The sequence below is a fragment of the Epinephelus fuscoguttatus genome, linkage group LG20, assembly GCF_011397635.1.
Source record: "Epinephelus fuscoguttatus linkage group LG20, E.fuscoguttatus.final_Chr_v1".
NCBI classification, from domain to species: Eukaryota; Metazoa; Chordata; class Actinopteri; order Perciformes; family Serranidae; genus Epinephelus; species Epinephelus fuscoguttatus.
Window position 1 is genome coordinate 18,812,011 of NC_064771.1, and position 22,311 is coordinate 18,834,321.

At 40.1% G+C, this 22,311-nt stretch overlaps 2 protein-coding genes across 6 annotated transcripts in view; one reads left to right on the plus strand and one right to left on the minus strand.

The window, feature by feature from the left end:
- The window catches only part of sult1st6 (sulfotransferase family 1, cytosolic sulfotransferase 6), a 26,839-nt gene continuing 4,528 nt past the window's right edge, over positions 1 to 22,311 (plus strand). The window contains exons 1-7 of one of the 4 annotated variants that reach the window (XM_049563701.1): positions 5,650 to 6,637; positions 8,182 to 8,310; positions 9,797 to 9,894; positions 10,095 to 10,221; positions 11,920 to 12,014; positions 12,089 to 12,269; positions 13,659 to 15,759. In XM_049563701.1, the coding sequence (XP_049419658.1) occupies positions 6,361 to 6,637; positions 8,182 to 8,310; positions 9,797 to 9,894; positions 10,095 to 10,221; positions 11,920 to 12,014; positions 12,089 to 12,269; positions 13,659 to 13,771 (1,020 nt within the window). In that variant the 5' untranslated portion in view covers positions 5,650 to 6,360 and the 3' untranslated portion in view covers positions 13,772 to 15,759. Of the gene's footprint in view, positions 346 to 5,649; positions 6,638 to 8,181; positions 8,311 to 9,796; positions 9,895 to 10,094; positions 10,222 to 11,919; positions 12,015 to 12,088; positions 12,270 to 13,658; positions 15,760 to 17,634; positions 18,397 to 19,261; positions 19,391 to 22,010; positions 22,109 to 22,311 lie in introns of those variants that run through there. The other 3 variants (XM_049563703.1, XM_049563700.1, XM_049563702.1) reach the window with 3 other exon arrangements.
- Positions 21,848 to 22,311, minus strand: part of atp2a1l (ATPase sarcoplasmic/endoplasmic reticulum Ca2+ transporting 1, like) — a 20,409-nt gene continuing 19,945 nt past the window's right edge. For both annotated transcript variants that reach the window (XR_007448166.1, XR_007448167.1), the window contains one exon: positions 21,848 to 22,082. The gene's annotated coding sequence lies outside the window, so the exon portion shown is untranslated. The remainder of the gene's footprint in view (positions 22,083 to 22,311) is intronic.

Genomic DNA, 22,311 nt, shown 5'->3' on the forward strand with positions numbered 1-22,311 from the left:
CTGTACAAAGTATCTTTGCTGTTAATGTTTGACAAAGGATGTAAAGCCAGCCGAGAGAGGAGCAGCAGAGCAGAACCAACGTACCAGTCTTCACTTAGACATTACAGTCAGCTTCTAGTTTTTGGGATCCCTTAACTGAGCTCTTGACAGTATCAGTCATGTCGGAGGAAAAACAGTTGTCCTACAGCGAAGCCATTCAGAGGGCATGTGCCTCCATCACTCGCTTCCCTCTCATCCCAGTCAGAGGAGTTCCTCTCATGAGCTTGATCGCCAACAACTGGGACTCCATCTGGGCTTTCCGTCCTGACCCCTCAGACCTCCTCATTGCTACCTACCCCAAAGCAGGTACTTCAGTTCAGGTCTAAATGGGTAATCCATTTTGGACAGGACTTTTTGTGTCATTTTTATTTTTATTGAAGTTCTGTATTGTTCACGCAGTTGGCACCATTTGTGAAATGTAACTAAGGAGTCTGGCTTTGAAGAGAGCATAGGTACATTTGAGTTTAGTTCCCTGTCCAGGAATGTAAATATAGACAGTGCTTATTTAAGTTGCCATTTTTGCCATATACTGATTTGAAGTGAGGATTGCTGGTAATTTGTATGCTGATGTTGTCCAGTGTCAAGTCTCTATTTGATCATGTGACGAGATGATACATTACATGTATACATTATAGTTAAATGGTAAATGGTAAATGGACTGCACTTGTGTGGCCCTTTTCTAGTCTTCCATCAACTTAAAGAGCTTAAACAGTATATGTCACATTCACACACACACATTCACACACTGGCGGCAGAGGCTACCATACAGGGTGCCACCTGCTACTAACCATTCACTTGCACTCACGCTCCAATGGAAAAGCCATCGAGAGCAATTTAGGGTTCAGTATCTTGCCCAAGAATGCTCGGGATTGAACCGTGGGCGACCCACTCTTCCCCTGAGCCACAGCTGCCCCATGAATACTTGTGGTCTGTGTGTTACTGTAAGGTAGTTTAAAGGTACATTGTTCCTTTTAGAAATACTGGTAAAACAATTCAGTTGTTCTGATTGTTTATCATAATATTCCATTTCATGTTATTGAGCCAGGTGGCTGGGAAGGCTACATACAGAAGCTAATATACAACCGGGGTGGGGGGTTCCAACCCCGGGGTGGGGGAGCCCTTCTGTGCGGAGAGTTTGCATGTTCTCCCTGTGTCAGCTGGTTTTCTCCGGGTAGCATACAACTGGATAAATGAGACTTTGATTCATCAAGAATTTTCTCAGTTTTTTGATTCTTCGTTTGCTGAAGGCATACCAGAAAACCATGTTGTTCATGACATTAAAGTTACACAGGATTAGTAATTGATAAATGGTCATTTGGGGGTGAAGTATCCTTTTAAATAAAGCGCCCATCATGGAGGGAAGCTGACAAGACAAACAAAAAATCAATTAAAAAAGTACACAAACTGGATCAATTTAAGCAAACCAGTAGCCACTGTTGGCCAGTCATCTTGAAGAGTGAGGGCTAACATTCAAATTGATGAATTTCTTCCAGTAAATTTCCCGGTAATAACATCTGTAAAATTGTCACATTATGGAAAATACGTCATTCTAACACGAGTTTATGTGTTGTTGTTTTGGTGTGAGTGTACAATGGGATATCTCCTCGAACGTTTAAGATTTTATACTATACATGGAAAGTATCCATTTCATTTGTCTCAGTGTTAATTTGTGTTTCTGGGACATAAGGGACCACATGGACCCAGGAGATAGTTGACCTGCTCCTTCACAATGGAGATGCTGAGGCCTGCAAACGAGCCCCCACATCTTTACGCAGTCCTTGCCTTGAGTTCTTCTCCCCACCACCCATCCCCTCAGGTGTGTATTTAGGTGGTTATGTTTATGTGCCAAATCCTCTTTTATTTGGGCACACTCTATCTATTGACATTATTTCACTTCCCAGATATTTATTCTAGGAAAGAAACTAAAATGGTGCTAGTTTAAGTCAGTGGATGATTATAAAGCAGCTGTAGGATATCTGTCCATCTCTGTGCATTAAAGTGGGACTCATGTAACATTACCATAACATGGAAACTGAGATAGTGTGGAACAAAAGTATGTTTCGGTGCCTTCATACATATCCTACATATCAAGGCCTACAAATCCTTCTAAGTGAACTTATGTTTCAGGTCTTGATCTTCTACAGAACATGGATCTTCCAAGAATCATCAAGACACATCTTCCTTTTCAGCTGGTGCCTCCTGGATTTTGGGAAAACAAGTGCAAGGTGAGGCTCAAACTGTCAGATTCAACTGAGAGCAAAATCCTGCGGTGAATTTTATTGCCTCACATGATGCACAAAATGGGGTGAGAGGTTACAGTGCAACTGCCTCATTAGGTTACCCAGTGTCTGCATTGTTGTTATAATCCCTTTTTATATTTCCCTCCTGGTTGTGTGTAAAGGTTATCTATGTGGCACGCAACGCCAAAGACAACTTGGTGAGCAACTACCACTTTGATCGTATGAATATGTACCAGCCCGAGCCCGGGCCCTGGGAGGGCTACATACCCAAGTTCATGCGAGGAGAGTGTACGTATTAAATCACATTCCCAAGTGTCATTTTACCTTTATTCAAACTGGTTGTTTCTGTTTGCACAAAGCTTCTAACTGAACAGAGATGTTACAGCCACACTGGTGCATTTACCCACGCCACCACCCAGAAGTTCTGATGTATTTTAAAAGATTTAAATATGTAGGACTGGCTGGTGTAATCCACGACACCTTAGAAGAATAAATGTCCTTACCCCACTGTTTTTCCCTGTCAGAACCTTATGCCTCAATGACCATAACAAGATTAACAGCACCCTGCAAGGCTGTAGAGTGAAGGTGATGCCAATCAGGAGAATATGTTCCTTCAGTTCTCCAAAAGAATTTCATCTGGTGTATTTTTATACTTAATTTCTGCCTTGGTGTTGGATTGCGCTCAATACACTAACTACTTTTTGGTTTGGGACCTTGGGATCCATTTTGCTTTTGGAAGTGTTGATGACCCTGCTGTCAAATCAAATCCACTCTATTTTATTTAAGATTAATACACTGTGCACAAAAAAATATTAGGCTGATAGGTCCAGTAGTATGTAATATTAGCTGTGGTTAGACAAATACACAAATGCATGGATGCACGCATGCACACACGTATGCTCAAATGTGTGATCCCCTCCAAGCTTGTGCCTGGCAAAGAAAATTACTTTTTAAAGTGGCTTTAGGTAATAATTCTCTGATAACAATGTACAGCATGACTACTTGTATACATAGGCAGCCTTAGCTATGTTTCGCCATTTCAGCTGAATAGGCCCTAGATAGATGGATGGATGGATGGATGGATGGAAAGGTAGATAGATAGATAGATAGATAGATAGATAGATAGATAGATAGATAGATCTATAATAAGTAGCCTACATTTATTACTATTATTTAAATATTTGTTACAACTTATAAACCCTTTAAAAGTGGACTGAGAGTAATGTTACCGTGAAAGATGCTCAGAGAGTTTTGTCTCTACAGTGGCCTGGGGCTCCTGGTACGACCATGTGAAAGGTTACTGGGTGGAGAGAGAGAAGAAGAACATCCTTTACCTCTTCTATGAGGACATGAAAGAGGTACAGAGAACATATGGACTCAGTATTACCAAAGCATATTCAACGTACTCTTACCATCATATTTACTTTTCCAGAATCCTCGGCGTGAAGTGGAGCGCATCATGAGGTACCTCGACTTGTCAGTGTCTGATGAGGTCATCAGCCGGATTGTGGAGCTCACATCCTTTAAGAACATGAAGGAGAACCCAATGGCCAACTACTCCTTCGTCCCAGCACCTGTTTTTGATCGCTCCATCTCCCCCTTCATGAGAAAAGGTGCATCAGTCTGCTCCTGGTCTGGTCTAGAAGGAAGATATTGATCAATATGATTACAAACGAGCAGAGCAGGACACGTACCAATTCTAAAGACAGAAGACCTTGAATATCTCATGATGTATTGCAGTTAAATCAACAGTATAAGCTTCACAAAGACAGAACACACTGCTCTGTTACTGGCTTGTTTCATATTTTGTCTTCTGATTAGTCTATAAGCAGAAATTTAATCTGAAGTTGTTTTGGTGTTTATTTCATCTTTTATAATAAGAATATTATATCATAGATATAGATTTGATATAGATTATTATAATAAGATGTCACTGACAGGCTCAGATTATTATTCTAAGTGACACCATTATGGAAAGGATCCCTATAGAGATAGATTTTATTTTGTTTAAGAGTAAGATCTTTTTTGTTTAAGTAGAAACAGTGATCATCAAACTCCCTATCTGGTGGGTTTGAGGATGGTGTGTCCCAATGGGTACTGTCAACCTGCCATACATGCCACTCACTGAGTTAACCTCGCCTCTCCACCACACCTACCTGCCAGCCTATCACCTATCCACACATCTCCCACTCCTGCCCACTCCTGGATTAAACCTGTTCCCCTAGAAGTTAGTCTTGCTTGGTGTTTCACTTGCCTGATTGTTCTGTTTGTTGCACGTGGTTTCATTAAAGCCAATTACAAACTGTCCTTCTATTTGTAGTGCTGCTATTGGGTTCTTACCATACCCTTGACATGGTGATTTCAAGTCTGTTTTTGGTTACACAACATGGGTCTCTGTAGGGATCCTTTCCATAAGTTGTCAGACACCTATAATAACCATCTGAGCCTGTCAGTGGCAAAAAACATCATTTTTAGTGGACTTAAATGTGCTCAGTTGCTCACAGGGCTGTAGCCCTCTCGCTCAATGACTACTTTCAAAAATTGTTCCCATAATTTACTTAGACACAAAACATTAGAAAGGTTGGAAAATACCAAAGTTCCCCTTTAAGACTTTGTTTCTTGATTATTTGCAAATAACAGCACATATGGTCACTGAATTATATATCTTACACTGCCGTATTCTCTTCTGCATTTTCTCTTTACAGGTGAAGTAGGTGATTGGAGAAACCATTTCACACCCGAGCAATCGAAGATGTTTGATGAAGATTATGAAAGGCAAATGAAGGGTGTCAACTTACCGTTCAGGACCCTCATCTAATGGATTTTGGGTGTCCAAACTGATACAGCTCTGCAAACTAAAGACCTTTGTTGACCATTGTCTTCGCAATTTATTGTTTCTTATCTGTGAAATAAAAGTAAATAAAGGCTAAGTTTCCACCGAGGGAAATGGTTTCAGCTTTTAAAAATAGACAGGAGGTCTGCGTCACTGGGAGGTATCCCAGCAAGCATTTTTTGGTTTAAAAAACGTCTAATAGCCGTCTACATGAAGACCTGACGTCTAGGCTAAATCACGGCTGAATTTGGGCTGTCAGTGAAAATTTGGTAGACATCTAACCATAGCCAAAGTGTAGACGTCATCAATTATATGGCTACGTAGAGACCATGTCCAAAAAATGGAGATAAACATATCTTAATTACTGTTGACTCTCCATACGTGATTGAACATCATACTGCATGCCATCTGCAATGGCGAAAATTACATTTAATCAATTTCAAAATGAAATCGGCTACATTTGGGTTACATGTAGCTAGACTAAATCGGAGCTAAATATAGCCAATACGTTTAAATCACGACTATTACTTGCTGGGATAGTTACATTTCTGGGGAAGTGGATGTCAGGCTACGCCGTAGGTATGGCATCGATTCGACGCAGAAGTATAAATCCTGCTTTATTTTGTTAAAAGTAACAGGGTGATATGCAGCCTGTGAAGAATCTTGTACTGAGTCTCCTTCAGTCTATAACATGTAAACGTGGATCTGATCTAGTCTACAGCCGCCTGCCAGTCATTTTCAATGTATCTCTTTACCATTTAAATATCTGGCAACTCGTATGTGTCAGAGGAACTGAAAAGTGAATATAATGATGATAAAAACTGTTTTACATTTTGGTCCTCCAATATAAAACTCACCAAATCACTCACTACAAGGGAGGTTAACAGGAAAGTTTAGCGCAGAAGATTTAAAACACCCTGTTTGCAGATATCCAAAGAAATATTCCTTATTGGTAATATCAATGTCTCTGATGCTTGGAGAACAGCAAAATATAATCTTAACCAGATGATTTCTTGACTTCACTGTTTTCCTGCATGAGATACTTAGTATGCCTTAGCAGCCGCAGGAGATTAGCAGCACCCTGCAATGTTGCAGACGCCAGTGAATGCCAATCAGAGGTGAATATACCACCTGAAATTGTCTTTTGGAATAACAAAGTTTACCTTATCTCACCTCTCTGTTACTCCTACCCACAAACATGAAATAAAACATGTTCTGAAGGGATTGTACAAAGTATCTTGGCTGTTAATGTTTGACAAAGGATCAAAAGCCAGCCAAGAGAGGAGCAGCAGGGCAGAACCAACGTACCAGTCAACTGAGGTCTCGACAGTATCAGTCATGTCAAAGGAAAAACTGCTGTCCTACAGCGCAGCTATTCAGACAGCAAATGCCTCCCTCTATCGCTTCCCTCTCATCCCAGTCAGAGGAGTTCCTCTCATGTGCTTGATCGCTAACAACTGGGACTCCATCTGGGCTTTCCGTCCTGACCCCTCGGACCTCCTCATTGCCACCTACCCCAAAGCAGGTACTTCAGTTCAGGTCTAAATGGGTAATCAGTCTTGGACAGGACTTATTTGTGTTTTAATTGAAGTTATGTTATTGTTCGCACAGCTGGCACCATTTGTGAAATGTAACTAAGGAAGGTGAATTAAGGATGACTGGGACACAAGGTCAAATGGGACAGTGCAACTGTACAGGGTTTATATTCTCACCTGCTGAATGACAAGAAACACTTTTGCTGAGCCATAGCAGTGAGTGAGTGGGGCAAGATTCAAACAGGAAGTTGACCCTGCAGTGCATGAGACGAGGAAAATTACATGAGGTTTAGCTAGTTTTAATCATAAGGTCATAAAATTGTCAGAGCTAATACACTCAGCCAACATTTGTATGTGGGACCCATGTGGGCCGAAAAATGGAATGAAAAATAGGCCCTATATTGGATTGTCCACGTGTTTCACGTTTGCCCCATGCCAATTGCCCACATGGGTGAGTTTGTCCAAGTGGGCCCCACATGAGTCATGCTGTGGCTACCTGGGTACAAAGTGGGTATAGATCCAAAATGGGCATCTTATCTGGGGTCCACTTGGGTAAAACCCACCCATGTGGGCAAATGTCATGAAGCAAATATGGAACCCGTGGACAGTCCCATATAGGGCCTATTTATCAGCCCATGTACTACCCACAAGGGCCCCACATACAAATGTTGGCTGGGTGTAGTACAAACCTTTGATGGAAACATGATTATAATGTGCTACTGCTCAGTAAAATCAGTAAAAATGTCTTCATATCTTGTTTGTAGTTTTGGAATGAAGCTGATTTTATTTTGTCCCATTCACCCAAACACAATGCCTTTGGCTTTCCTTGTTTGCGCATGGAAGGGCATAGAGGTGTGCTCTCTCTGCCTTAGGCTTTCCATGTAGGTGTGTGGAAGAGGCTTTCTGTGTAGGCCCGAGGAAAAGTAGAGAGGCCCCAGAATGGAGCCATACCGCCAAATATAATACTGCAAATGGAAAGAAAGTTTTCTTTGACTAAGGTGGTCCTGACTGAAACATATTTATGGACAAGCTGGATTTTTTGTTGTGACAGTGAGAAAAGACAGCTTTATACTGTATGAACTGTGGACGGACTTTAAAAAAAAAAGAGCCTTGGGGTCAGTTTCCTTAAAAGGGTATGTCACGCCCTCTTGAAATATGATATAACTTTCTTTCCTCCTCAAATGAATAGGTCACGTCTTTATTACAGACATGTATCACTTGTTTGGCTATTTTTATTTATTTATTCATGGCCAAAAGCTTACAGAAGGAGTACAATCAAAAACCATCCAAATCACCCCTAATTCCCTTTACATTTACACAGGTGTTTGAGAAAATACAAATGTGAATATTACGTGAGTATTTACATTTTCTGTTTCTTTATTCTTCTACTCATCTACATATCGGAAGAAAACATTTTACTTTTTGCTTCACTACTTTTTTTGCCCAAAAAATTATCTTAAAAAAAAAGTACACAACTTTATTACTCAACAAAAGGACCACCATCCAGTGCTAATTTGTGTTTCTGGGACATAAGGGACCACATGGACCCAGGAGATAGTTGACCTGCTTCTTCACAACGGAGATGCTGAGGCCTGCAAACGAGCCCCCACACCTGAACGCTGTCCTTTCCTGGAACTCTTCTCCCCACCACCCATCCCCTCAGGTGTGTATTAAGGTGATTATGTTTATGTGCCAAGCCTCTTTTATTTAAACACACTCCTATTCTCTTAAAACGTAACTGCAGTGGTGCTAGTTTTAAGTTATTTATGTGATATCCATTCATCTCTGTGCAAATGGTGTGGGACTCATGTAGCATGAGCACAATGAGAATAAGAATAGGAATATACGTACCACAACTACTTGGGCATGGCCAATCGCTGGCTTGGTTAGCCAGGGCCTTAAGACGACAAGAAATGAGCAGTTTCAGTGCTGTGGTATGTTCTAAAGCCTGATAGAAATCCTTCCAAGATACTATTCTCTTTAAGAAAGGAGTTTATGTTGCACTGAAACTACTTTTTACAAGTCTTGTACCAATGAATGAGAGGTTGCCTATCGACCTATAACTGGTCAGTGCATGTACATCTGGGTTTGGTTTCTCTAGTATTACAACAGCTGTTTTGAAGGCACCTGGGGAGGTGCCTGAATTTCCAATCTTCAGGGCTTGACTTGAAACACTGTCGAGCGCCCTCTTAGAAATGTTGTAGGTACAAAGTCGATACATGGGGTCAAGGAGTTACACTGAGTGACAGTCTTGCAAAGCTCAGGTAATGTCACAAAGCTCAGTTTCCCCATGATTACATCTTTGTTTGATGGTTTACTGATGTCATCTGCCTTTACATCAGCAGCAATAACAGCTCTAACTGAAGTTATTGAGTTTTTTAAGAACAATGCAAGTTCTTCACTCTGTGATGCAGAGAACTGCAGACAGGTGGGGGCAGTGTTGAGTAGCTAATCTATTCCAGACTTCCCAGTATTGTCTGTGATATTGTTGGGAAAGTAATCCTTTTATGTCCGAGGTATTGCTTGTTATGGGCAGCCGTCGCTTCTTTGTATATCTTACAGAGAACTGTAGTTTTCCTCCATTTTCTCTCAGCTGCTCAACAGATTCCCTTAAAATCTCTTTAACACTCTTATTGTTTAACCATAGGGAGATTCGGCCAGTCTAACTTTTTTAGCCTTTAGTGGAGCAACAGTATTTAAGGCAGATGACAAAGTATTGTTTATGTCATTTACAGAGTAGCCATAGCTGTATGACTCAGAGAACTCTGCTTCAGTCTTGCCATCTTGAAATGTCTTTTTTTTTAAACCAGAACTTCACCTTTCGTCTTTGTTGGGTTTAGTTTGGCACCAAAAAACACACAGTGATGGTCAGAGATAGGTAACTCTGATACTGAAACATTGTCCATGTTTAACCCTGCTGTTATTACAAAGTTAGAGTGTTACCAGTATACTGATGAGTGGCTTCATATACATGTTGGGTAAGTTCAAAGCTGTCAAGTAAATTAATTAACCAAGAAAGATTTGTTAGTCAATGATGTCACATTAAAAAGAGCTAATATCAGCTTTATAACATGGAATCTGAGATAGCGTTGAACAAAAGTTTAATTCTTTCATACGTACATATCCTTTTCTCTGAACTGATGTTTCAGGTATTGATCTTCTTAACACCATGGATCCTCCAAGAGTCATCAAGACACACCTTCCTTTTCAGTTGGTGCCTCCTGGATTTTGGGAAAACAAGTGCAAGGTGAGGCCCAAACTGTCAGATTCAACTGAGAGCAAAATCCTGAATTTTATTGCTTCACACTGTAAACAGGGTAAAAGGTTTATAGTACGATGCACATAAACAGGATGAGAGGTTACAATGCAACTGCCTCATTAGGTTATCCAGTGTCTGCATTGTATTTATAATCCCTTTTTATATGTCCCTCTTGATTGTGTGTAAAGGTTATCTACATGGCACGCAATGCCAAAGACAACCTGGTGAGTTACTACCACTTTGATCGTATGGACCAGACCCAGCCTGAGCCCGGGCCCTGGGAGGGCTACATATCCAAGTTCATGCGAGGAGAGTGTACGTATTAAATCACATTCCTGGGTGTCATTTTACCTTTATTCAAACTGGTTGTTTCTGTTTGCACAAAGCTTCTAACTGAACTGAGTTAATACAGCCACACTGGTACATTTACCCACGCCACCAGCCAGAAGTTCTGATGTGACTTCTACATTCCACTACACCTTAGAAGAATAAGTGTCCTTACCTAAGTGTTTTTCCCTGTGAGAAACTTATGCCTCAATGACCATGACAGGATTAACAGCACCCTATGAGGCTGTAGAGTCAAGGTAATGCCAATCAGGAGAAAATGTTCCTTCAGACCTACAAAAGAATTTCAACTGGTGTATTTTTACATTCAATTTCTGCTGTGGTGTCTGACTGCCATCAATACACTAACTGCTACTTTACTGCCACATATGCATTTTCAGTTTTTTGGTTTGGGACTTTGCTTCTGGAAGAGCTGACAACCCTGCTGCTGCAAATGTTCAGGTTTTAAGTTTATTAAACTGTTATCAAAACCATTCCATTTTGTGAAGGGTTTACACATTGCCCACAATGGTTAGTCATTTTGCATAATATAAAACAAACAAACAAAAAAAAAAGCTAAAAAGTGGGTGAGAGGCTGAAGGGTGGGACAGGGAGGGGTGGGAGTGGACATGTGGGGCAAGAATTGATTTGAACGCATTGATATTGTTAAATTTCATGACATTGATAAGTACCAGCTGGACGACCATGTCCGCTTCGGCCTTGCAAAGTTCAGGGCTGATTTAAAAACAGTGCTGATCAATTATCAACAATTTTTTTTGTTAGGAAATGTCCATATTAACACCAGCCCTGGCGTGTTTGATCACAGTACAGTCAGTTCATGTCAAATCATTTTTTAAGCACTGGAGAGGGACTTCTGTTTTTATTTTGGATTAGGGGAGGGGCATACAAATTTAAATGGTTGTATTCTGTATTTATATTTTGTTAATTTTTAAGGAAAACATTCCTTCCAAACCTGCATGTTTTCTTTAAAAACTGCAAAAATTTTACCATTTATTATAGCAGGAAACTAAAAACATTAAGGCATTTGTAAAGACATTATGGTTGGATTTTTAAATTTCTGACAGTCCTTGAAAACATTATGTGGAACAAATGCTTCCATCAGGAAAAAAGCATAACCAAATCTGACCTTACAGTAGTGATATTATATCAAAATCACTTTGTTCTATGTCGCATGTCAAATTTGGCCAAAAATAAAGAATTCCCACAAGCTTACCAGTCTGCACAACAATAGTGGAAAACCAAGGCTTTTTTCAGCTCCAGGATTTCTCCTTCAACTTTAAACCTTTACCTTTCAAACATCAAAGGGTAAGTTTTAAAAACCTTATATTTTATAGTGGCAGGAGGGTCATGCATTTTTCACCAGTCACTCAGGGAGGCTCAATGAAAACTATTTGTAGCTCTGAAGGAGCAAAATAAAGAAAACAAAATGAAGTCACACCCCAGACTCCCCCCTCCTCTGACAATTTAAGAACAGTCCCCAAGACATCTGCAATCACAAATGTTTTTGGGGTTATTGCACTAATCCATCAAGCCAGCAGTTGTAAATATTAACAGGTTGTTAATAAATAGATTTTGGTCCAGAATCTCTGCAGCCCTATCCCAGAAGGTAAGTGGATTAACTGCTCATCAGTGAGTCTTCTTAATGCTCAGTATGTTTTGTGTCTACAGTGGCCTGGGGCTCCTGGTACGACCATGTGAAAGGTTACTGGGTGGAGAGAGAGAAGAAGAACATCCTTTACCTCTTCTATGAGGACATGAAAGAGGTACAGAGAATATATGGACTCAGTATTACCAAAGCGTGTTGTATGTACTCTTACCATCATATTTACTTCTCCAGAATCCTCGGCGTGAAGTGGAGCGCATCATGAGGTACCTGGACTTGTCAGTGTCTGATGAGGTCATCAGCCGGATTGTGGAGCTCACATCCTTTAAGAACATGAAGGAGAACCCGATGGCCAACTACTCCTTCATCCCAGCGACTGTTTTTGATCGCTCCATCTCCTCCTTCATGAGAAAAGGTGCATCCGTCTGCTCCTGGTCTGGTCTAGAAGGAAGATATTGATCAATATGATTACAAATGAGCAGAGCAGGACACGTACCAATTCTAAAGACAGAACACCATGAATATCTCATGATGTAATACAGTTTAATCAACAGTATAGGTTTTCACAAAGACAGAACACACTGTTCTGTTACTGTATTGTTTTCTATTTCATATTATCCCTGTCCTTCACATTATACAGTACGATGGTGCCCCCTAGAGGTTCCTGGACTTCCTGCCTTTACTTTTTTTTTTTTTTTTTTTTTTAAGACTATGAGAACTTTGTGTTCCATACAGCTGAAAAGATTATTCAATTAATTGATTAGTCTGCAAGCAGAAAATTAATCTAACACCATTTTGGTAAAAGCTTCATCTTTTTTTTCAAATCACCCTCTACAACAATGTGCCCTAAAATGTGAAGCTTTACTGTTTTTCTTCATCTTGTAGTATAGAAATCTGATGCGGGCCATCCTGAGGTTTTATTTGATGATCATGAAATGGAAACAACTGCTGTGCTTGCCTTTTTTCAATTGTTTACTCATACAACCTATCGTTTCAAAGCTATGCTCCTTATAGTTTGATTGATGCAAACCTTTTCAAGATACAACCACTACTGCAGGTTCAATAAACACTATTGTCAGACAAAAAACCCTAACAAAAAACAGATATAACTCACCTATGAATCATTATTTTGATCCACCAATCCATATCATGCTGACAAAAATGGTGCTCATGTTGTGTTCATGCACTCCCAGTGGTCAGGACGATCTATATCCAGTGAAACATTAAGTCCGAAGATATTATTACGTCCATAGATTTCTACAAACTTTCACTGCATCGTTTCAAATGTTAGTATTTGTTTGTGTATTTACCATAATTTCTTCCATTCGCGTTTAAGTATGCCAACTCCTTGCTACCAAAATGAACAAAAACTCCTGACCTTTTGATTGACACCTCACTTGAGCCAGTGGGAGCTTCCAATGCTGTTGCTATGGCCCCGATAGCCAAAGAGGGTCTGTGTTGAAGGAAGGTGCATCCCTCACACTTCCTGGTCTCATAGCCAATCAATAGATAGTGATAGGTCTGATGGTTTATGGGTCTTGTAGTCAATGACACTCTGGAAATCTGGTTTGAACTCCTGACATGAGAAAATAAGCACGCTAAAATTAGTTTCGGTTTCAACAAAAAAGATCTTACTCCTAAACAAAAAGGTCTGTCTATGTAGGAATCTTTTCAATAATGATGTCGGACACTTATAATAACAATCTGAGCCTACTGAAGTTATCTTTTAAAGAACTTTCGTCTAGTGACTGATTTATATATCTAACACTGTCATATTCAATTCTGCATTTTTTTGTCTTTACAGGTGAAGTAGGTGACTGGAGAAATCATTTCACACCCAAGCAATCAAAGATGTTTGATGAAGATTATGAAAAGCAAATGAAGGGAGTCAACATACCGTTCAGGACCCTCATCTAACCAATTTTGGGTTTCCAAACTGACACAGCTCTGCAAACAACAGACCAATGAACCAAAGACCGATGAACTGACACTGCAGCACTCAGAAGGCAAGAATACTGTCAGAAAATCTGACGTGCTGAACACCAAAACAGAACATAAATAAAAATAATTTGAGTCTGGATGTTAAACACTGTAATCATACAATGAAAGGATCAATAAAAATGTGCTCCACAAAACAAGTGAGTTGGTAGTCATCACTTGATTGCAGCTTATCACGTAAACAATATATAAGACCAAAAGTGTTGTGACTGAGTGGACATGCCCATTTTATGTCATGAGACCTCCACCAGAGTCTGCATTGAGATCAGGAAATGAGTTTCCTCTGTGGGGTGGCCTGGTTTAGCCTTTGAGATAGGGTGAGGAGCTGTTGCTCCTTATGGCTATGTTGAGCTGGTTCAGTCATCTGATCAGGATGCTTCCTGTTAGAGGTTTTACGGGCATGTCCAACTAGTGGGAGGCCCTGAACATGCTAACGAGATTATACGTCTCATCTGGCCCAGGAATGCTTCAGATTCCCCCAGGAGGAGCAGGAAAGCATTCCATCTGGAAAATAACTTGCACTCCCAATGAAATGTTTCTTGGAAATAGCAAATATCTCCTTTATGTGCCGGGAGGACAGTAGAGCATTATCTTTATAAGTTGATTTATTGATCCCACTGTTTTTCTCCTCAAATAGGAGATGAGTGACTCCCTTCAAGGTTGCAGACTCCAGTGAATACAACACCTGAAATTCCCTTTTGGGATAATAAGGTCAACCTTATATCACCTTTCTGTTATTCTTACCTACAAACTTAAAATTATGCTCTGAAATTTAAGAAAGGTAAACAGGTCACCTAAGTTTTCTCGGAGACACGGTTTGGAGGGAATGTACAAAATATTATTGGGTAAAATAAATAAAGGATAAATGCAAAAACAAAAGAAATAGAGATAAAAGTGGTAAAACATTGAATCACATGTTGAAATCATACACAAGTTGCAGGCTAAAACTACTCTATCATGAAACATACATATTGCTTTTTCTTGACCCTCCCTCATCTTCCAAACACCATGCTTATAGTTTATAATGCATTTTTCCTGCCAAATATTTGAAGCCTCAAAACTTTCACTGCCTTGGAAAAGCAGGAAACATTATGCAACTGTTTTCACAAGCTGAGTAAATTGACCTTTATGTCTAAAATAAGAGGAATAAAAATTACGTCTATTTTCAAAATTCATACATAATATTCCAATGGTCTACAAAAAAGTTAACATGGGCAATTGTTTCCCCAAATCCAGAAACTAGAGAGCTAAAACTAACTTCAGCTTAGGACTGAATGTTACAATCCCTTGATGCACATACTTGAGACGATGTGTGGGAGTAATAATGCTGTCTGGGAGTTTCCGAGTGGGACCCAAAGGGTTAAGGTTAAATGGACAGAAAAGTAGGAAAGAGCAAAGGTAGGTAGACAGTTAGAGTGAGCATAGGGAAGGCAGAGCCAAGGAGAGACATCTGTGCAGAATGAACTCTACACCGCCAGACCGGGCTGTACACTGTACCTCCCCCTACTCCCTTATTGTGATGAGGGAAGAGAGAAGAAACTAACAGGAGAAAAACGTACCTAACTTTAATCGAGGTGGAGTTAAACTGGCCGATTGTTGTTGACCTTCTAGCACTTGTGAGTGAAAGTTGGAGCCATGCTGGGGGAGTGGGTGGAAGTTTAGGGAGGGTAAAATCTTCATTAGAGTCATCAAGTGGGTAGCGCCCTTCACTGGTGTTTCCATGATAGGCCCACAACACCTCCAGAGGGCTCACTGGCATCACCTGGCGTCCCAGGTGCACCAGTGCCCCCCCACCACTTAGTGGTGAGTGTGGTGACGGTGAAGTGTTCCCTTCTGCTTCTATACAGATTCTGTGAAGCTTCCATTTCATTCACCATTACTCACTGTCTTGGTTCCATACTGTTGTTTTATTAATGGATGTTATTTGACCGCTGTTTTAGTTCCAGAAATACTCACCTACTCTGTTGGAGCTGCACCAGCCAAGAGAAAACCCTGAGCTCCCAGATGTGAATGTGTGGACCTGCACAGATTTACATCAGGATGTTACAGAAGCATGTGTTTACCGACTTAAGTTGCATCTATTAGCTCAGTGAGTAGAGCTGGCACTCCATTAACAAAGGCAATGTCCTTGCTGCAGCATTGTGCCATTTCAAAATACACTAAGACTCGCACAGGAAATGTACAATTTGCATACAGTCTTTTTCAAAATAGACATATTACATGGGTGCAGAACTGGGACCAGTTGCAGCCTTATTTTCAAGGTCTGGATGTGACCGAGGACGAGACACCTCCACCTGGAGTAGTATCCAGCTGGGCTTTATCTAGAGCTTGCCATATTTCAGCCGCGCTTTGGAAAGCAGAGCTAAATGTAAACAAACATGGCACCACACCGGTAAGGTAAGACAACACGTTTACATGTCGTTTTCTATATGTTCTCTGAAAAAAAGCTTGTTTAGTGAACTAACTTTGCACTTGAAGTATGCCTGTTCACTTACGTTTTAACAGGTCTGACGCTACTATGTGCCCCGGCTGTATCTAGGCTAACGGCTAACATGCTAACTATTATTTTTATGTCACTAGTCACTTGAAACAAATTTAGGACGATAGGAGACAGGTTGAAATAAACCGAAATTTCCCTTTAAAGTTTACTTTCACTAATTACATATCACTACCTTCTGAACAGTATTGCTGTATCAGCATACTTCATGCCCAGTTCAGAGTAAAATTCAATGAGCTGATCCATACTGGGACGATGGTTTTGGAGCAAATGAGTGGAAATAGACAGGACTCTGAAGGAATGGAAAAAGAAAAATATTGCAGTAAATATATAAATCTTGCTGTGACCTTTAAGGGGCTTTGTATTCTTCATCTTCACACACACGCCCATACATATACATTCTTGCACTTCTCTCTTTGTGAGGACCCCTATTGACATAATGCATTCCCTAGCCCCTTACCCTACCCTTAACCATGACAACTAAATGCCCAACCCTAACCCTTAGCCTAAACCTAATTCTAACCTGAACCCTAAAGCCAAGTCTTAAACCTGAAACAGGCCTTTGAGAAAGTGAGGCTGGGCCAAAATGTCCTCACTTTGCAAGACTGTCCTCACTCTGTCACAAAAATACCTTTTTTGGTCCTCACTGTGTAGCATGTACAAGTACTCACACACACCCACACAAAAACGAATTTGCTCAAAATAAAGCTTTAGATTGCTTTAAACATTAAATGAGTTTCTGCACTTCAAAATATTGATTCAAGATTGTAAATTGCTTTCGGTAACTTGAGCTGAGCTTATTTTTAATGTAAATATTGTTTCTACCTTAAGCAGGATATTGACTGTGGAAATCCTGGAATGCATATTCTAAACAAACTGAGCTGAGTGCTCTGGACACAAATGAATTCACGCCCAGCAGACATGCATCAAACAGCTGCATGTCTACACGTAAAATGTTTCTACTTTGCACGCTTATGAAATCTAAAATGAGAACAGCAGACGTTTCTCAAGCTCTTTTCTTTTTACTGCCATTTGGTCATCTGTTTTTGTTTACTTTAAAAGTGTGGGTCCAAAGGTAGGTTTCAGCTGGAGAGTGTCAACAGCTTTTCTGTCTCTCAGTAAAAGATTAGTTTTTCTTTATAAGAGATATTGACAAAAACTCAAGCTTCATTGTTGAGCTCTCAGATGAAATGTTCGATCTTTTGCACTGAGTGTGTGATTATAGTTTGCCTCCCTGTGGTAGGGCTCTTTTAAGACCCTCCCATATCCCTTCCTCAAATTACAGAGCAAGCAGTTGAGATAGTATTGTGAGCAAAAGTGGAATTCATAGGCAACTGGGAATGTTACATAAGGGCACTTTAGTGTTCGTCGGCTTGTACAAGTTCCAGTGATCGCAGACAGAACCTGGTGCAAGCACTCAGACAGCCAGGTTACAAAGATAGAAAGAGGGTGAAAAGAAACCCATTTCAGAGTGACTGAAGCACTTAGGCTTCAGCTGGGAGTTCAGGACGGATTGTTTTTCAGATGTTGAAGAGGATTCAGGCTGAAATTCAGACGAAATCAAGGAAGGAGACCAAAACAATAGGCTCCCGGCCAGCAGACAAGGAAACAAGGAAGAGATCATGACAGAGTGACGAGGTTGTCGACACAGTGAACAAGCAGGAAGAGATTCGCAGGCAGCTGGAATTTATGGTGTACAAAAAGCAAATCAACTGTGAATGTTTGACAAAGGACTGAAAGCCAACTGAGAGAGTGTCTGCTGGGGAGAACCACCCGACCGGCCTTGTTCAAGGCATTTCGCAATTAAATTTTGGATTCTGGTTTTTGGTTTCCTCAACTGAGCTTTTGACAATATTAGTCATGTCGGAAGAAAAAGAGTTTTCCTACAGTGCAGCCATTCAGGAAGCACATGCCTCCATCACTCGCTTCCCTCTCATCCCAGTGAAAGGTGTTCCTCTCATGAACTACATCGCCAACAACTGGGACTCCATCTGGGCTTTCCGTCCTGACCCCTCGGACCTCCTAATTGCCACCTACCCCAAAGCAGGTAGTTCAATTCAGGTTCTGTTAGTGCTTACACAGTTGTCATCAGTGGTAAACTGTAACTGAATACATTAACACAAGTACACATTTAAGTATTACTTAAGTATTTACATTTTTTGCTACTTTATACTTCCATTCATCTATTTATCAGAGTGAACAATGGCACTTTTTACTCCACTACATTTATTTGACATCTTACGCTGTTTTCAGATGAAGAGTTTGCATAAAAAAAACATATAACCTTATAAAATGAAGCATGATGTCATTGTAAGGATACTGGGGGCAGCCTTTTGTGTTGTATCTTGATGCAGGGGGTCGGTGGTTAGGTTTAGGTTTGGTTTAGGCAACAGAGCTACTTGGTCAGAATTAGGAAAAGATAGTTTATTATTATTGTTATTTTGAGAATATGCTGCTTGTGAACTAACCCTTTAAAATGCCAAAGTCACACAATACCACAGACAAACTAACTAATCGAGGCAGCAGTAGACCAGTAACTCCTGAGGTAAAATTACACTTTCTGTCAATGGAGTCTGGCTTTGAAAAAAATCATTGATAAGTTTTAGTTCAGTTCCCTGTCATAAACGTTGTGTATTTGGCAAATACTGAGCATATAACTTGATTAATAGACTTGGATTGTTGCACAGGAGTTTGCAAATGGTTGTTTTGATATATATATGTAGTACATAACTTACATACTGATGGTCATTTGGGGGTACTTTAAGTGAAGTACAAGAATGCTTCTTCCACCATTGCAATAAAGCTACTATGACAGATGGGATATCTACACGAACTGGTAAGATTCAATACTGTACATGCAAAAGTATCCAAGTCATTCAACTCAGTGTTAATTTGTGTTTCTGGGACATAAGGGACTACATGGACCCAGGAGATAGTTGACCTGCTTCTTCACAACGGAGATGCTGAGGCCTGCAAACGAGCCCCCACACCTGTCCGCAGTCCTTTCCTCGAGATCTTCTCCCCACCGCCCATCCCCTCAGGTGTGTATTAAGGTGGTTATGTTTGTATGTGTGTAATCGTGCCAGTTTAAATTCAGTCTATCTTGAAGTGCACTTTGTAGCCACAAGTATTTGCTGAAATTTAAGATATTATTTCCATATCCTCCCGAGACCCTGCGTCCTATACTTTATTCTGCTAAACTTAGTCTGCAGCCGATCCCGACACAAAAGTGGACAAGGTGCAAAATCTGATCAAATTTTATGGTTGAAATTTGTTTATTTGTGCTTAATAACATCTGTAGTTTAATATTGCGTACAAATTTTTTATATCTTTAACTTATATATTTTTAGATATTTTACAAATATTGCGGTCCTCATTTGAGGACCCTGGAGCTTTACTATTGTATTATCGCAGCATTTTATGTCGGCCAGTTAATTGTGACAGACTGTTCCTAGAGACAAAAAGGACGTTCCTAATGGAGTGTGAAGCAAGGAAAATTATTTTTTAATTATTTATTTATTTTTATATTTTTGGGGAGGCATTTTTGCCTTTATAGATAGGATAGCTAATCGTGAAGGGGGGAGAGAGAGAGAGAGGGAATGACATGCAGCAAAGGGCCACAGGCTGGAGTCAAACCCGGGTCACTGCGGCAACAGCCTTATACATGGGTCGCCTGTTCTATCCACTGAGCCATCGATGCCCCAAGCAAGGAAAATTTATACAGAATTATAAAATGAACAAATCACAAGACTTTTAGAAATGTTGTATTATTTGCAATTTTGTTTTTCACAGCCATGTTCAGGTGTTACAATGCACAGTTTTAAACAGACTTGAACAGTGACCCCCAACCCACAGAGTTACAAAATGTTTTGTTGTTGAACAAAATGTTCAGGCATTGAAATATACAGTTTTTTACTGCATTACACACATGTGACTACTAAAAATAAACCCATGGTCCTCATATGCAGACATCCTTTTAGTTTTTTATACTTTCTAAAATACTTTTTGTACTACTAATCCCAAATAGATAGAAGAAATTGCATACCAAACAAAAGCTGGGGTCTCAGGAGGATATACTGACTGTGCCACGCATGTCATCACTCACAAATTCCAAAAGGAATGTTTTCATAACGGCTTGTTGTTGCTGGGTCAACTAGTTATTAACCAGGCGAGCTGCCCGAGTGACAGACTCAAGTGGAAAAATGGCAGTTTTGGCTAGTGACCAAACTAAAAATTGTCTGGTGGGATTAGTGGCCTATTTTTTTCCGTAGTCTGCTGTAGGCTAAGTGAAACCTGATTTGGCTAAGATTTACCAAAGTTGAGCATTACCCATGCTGTCTCTTGTATTCTTGAATTATTTATCTATTTTTGTAAATTACATTTTAAAGCTGCATCAATCAATTTTTTGGCCACTAGACAGCAAAAAATACCCCCCCGAAAAAATACTTGTAAATGGGTGACTCACCAACAATAATGACCTACCTCCACATTCTTCAGATGTGGAGCATCTTTAGCATTTATTTTTCTTTCTAACCAAACACTTTGATTTCCGCCATCTCCTCAGTTGGTTACTTCCCTTGCTAAATGCTTGATTATGCAAGCTAGTTAGCTAGTTGCTTATTTGAATCTTTTTGCCATTTGGTGCTGGACAGAATGTGGTTGGAGTTATTTTTCTAGAAATGGCTGTCTACAGGGGTTGATGGGAGCAGCTTGGACTTAAAAACATAGAGTGCCCCAGGGATGACGTTTTTTCTGTACCATGAAGCAGAAGTTAGCAACATACTGGCTCCCTTGTTAAAAAGCCTATGGGAATTTTCCACTGGGTTTTGGATAACTGCAGAAAATAAGCTCAGTGGCAAACAAACATTTATAATACTTACATGTTTTGTGGAGCATAATTCCACAAATAACATTTGAATTAAATAATGAATGATCAGAAAAGGGCACACACACAGCAATAACAGCACTCCCTCATGTGGTATTGCTTAAGGAAATATGTTTATGTGCGGCGTGTTAGAGGAGAGACCCAATACTCCTATGTCTGTAGGGTAAGTGTGAGCTACAGTTAGCAGTCAGTTAGCCTAGCTTAGCATAAAGAAAGCTGGACACAGGGCTATCCTGTCTCTGTCTGAATGTAAGAAAATCCTCCTGCTAACTAAACTAGCAAATTATCAAATTATCTTTATGCTAAGCTACAGCTAACAGGCTGTTAGCTGTAGCTTCTATATAGTCTACAAACATGAGAATGGTATTAATCCTATCTACAGTGACTCTCAACAGGAAGGCTAGCACACATCCCAAAATTTTTATGTGCTGCTGAAAATGTGAATGATCAGACAACAAAAAAACAAGGTAAAAGAGGCTAAGACAGAGTTAGATGGCAGGCAAACTCTCAGATTGTGGTACTATGGGTGACTTTGCACTAAATCTTTGTTTGCTACCCTACAAGATAACAACTGACTTTTGCCAACAATTTGGCTGCAGCAAACACACCCTACTGTGCACCAAGTCCTCTTTTATTTGAACACATTGTATTAAATAACATTATTTCAACTCCCACATATTTATTCTAAAGCTAAAAAGAAACTAAAATGGTGCTAGTTTTAAGTCAGTTGACGCTCTCTTGCTCTTACATATGCAATACCCTTTTCCTGAACTTAGGTATTGATCTTCTTAACACCATGGATCCTCCAAGAATCATCAAGACACATCTTGCTTTTCAGTTGGTGCCTCCTGGATTTTGGGAAAACAAGTGCAAGGTGAGGCCCAAACTGTCAGATTCAGCTGAGAGCAAAATCCTGCAGTGAATTTTATTGCTTCACACTGAACAATAAATGCATGTTAACAGGGCAAAAGGTTCATGATACCATGCACATTAATAGGGTGAGAGGTTACAATGCCACACAACTGCCTTATCAAGTTACCCAGTGTCTGCATTGTTGTTATAATCCCTTTTTATATG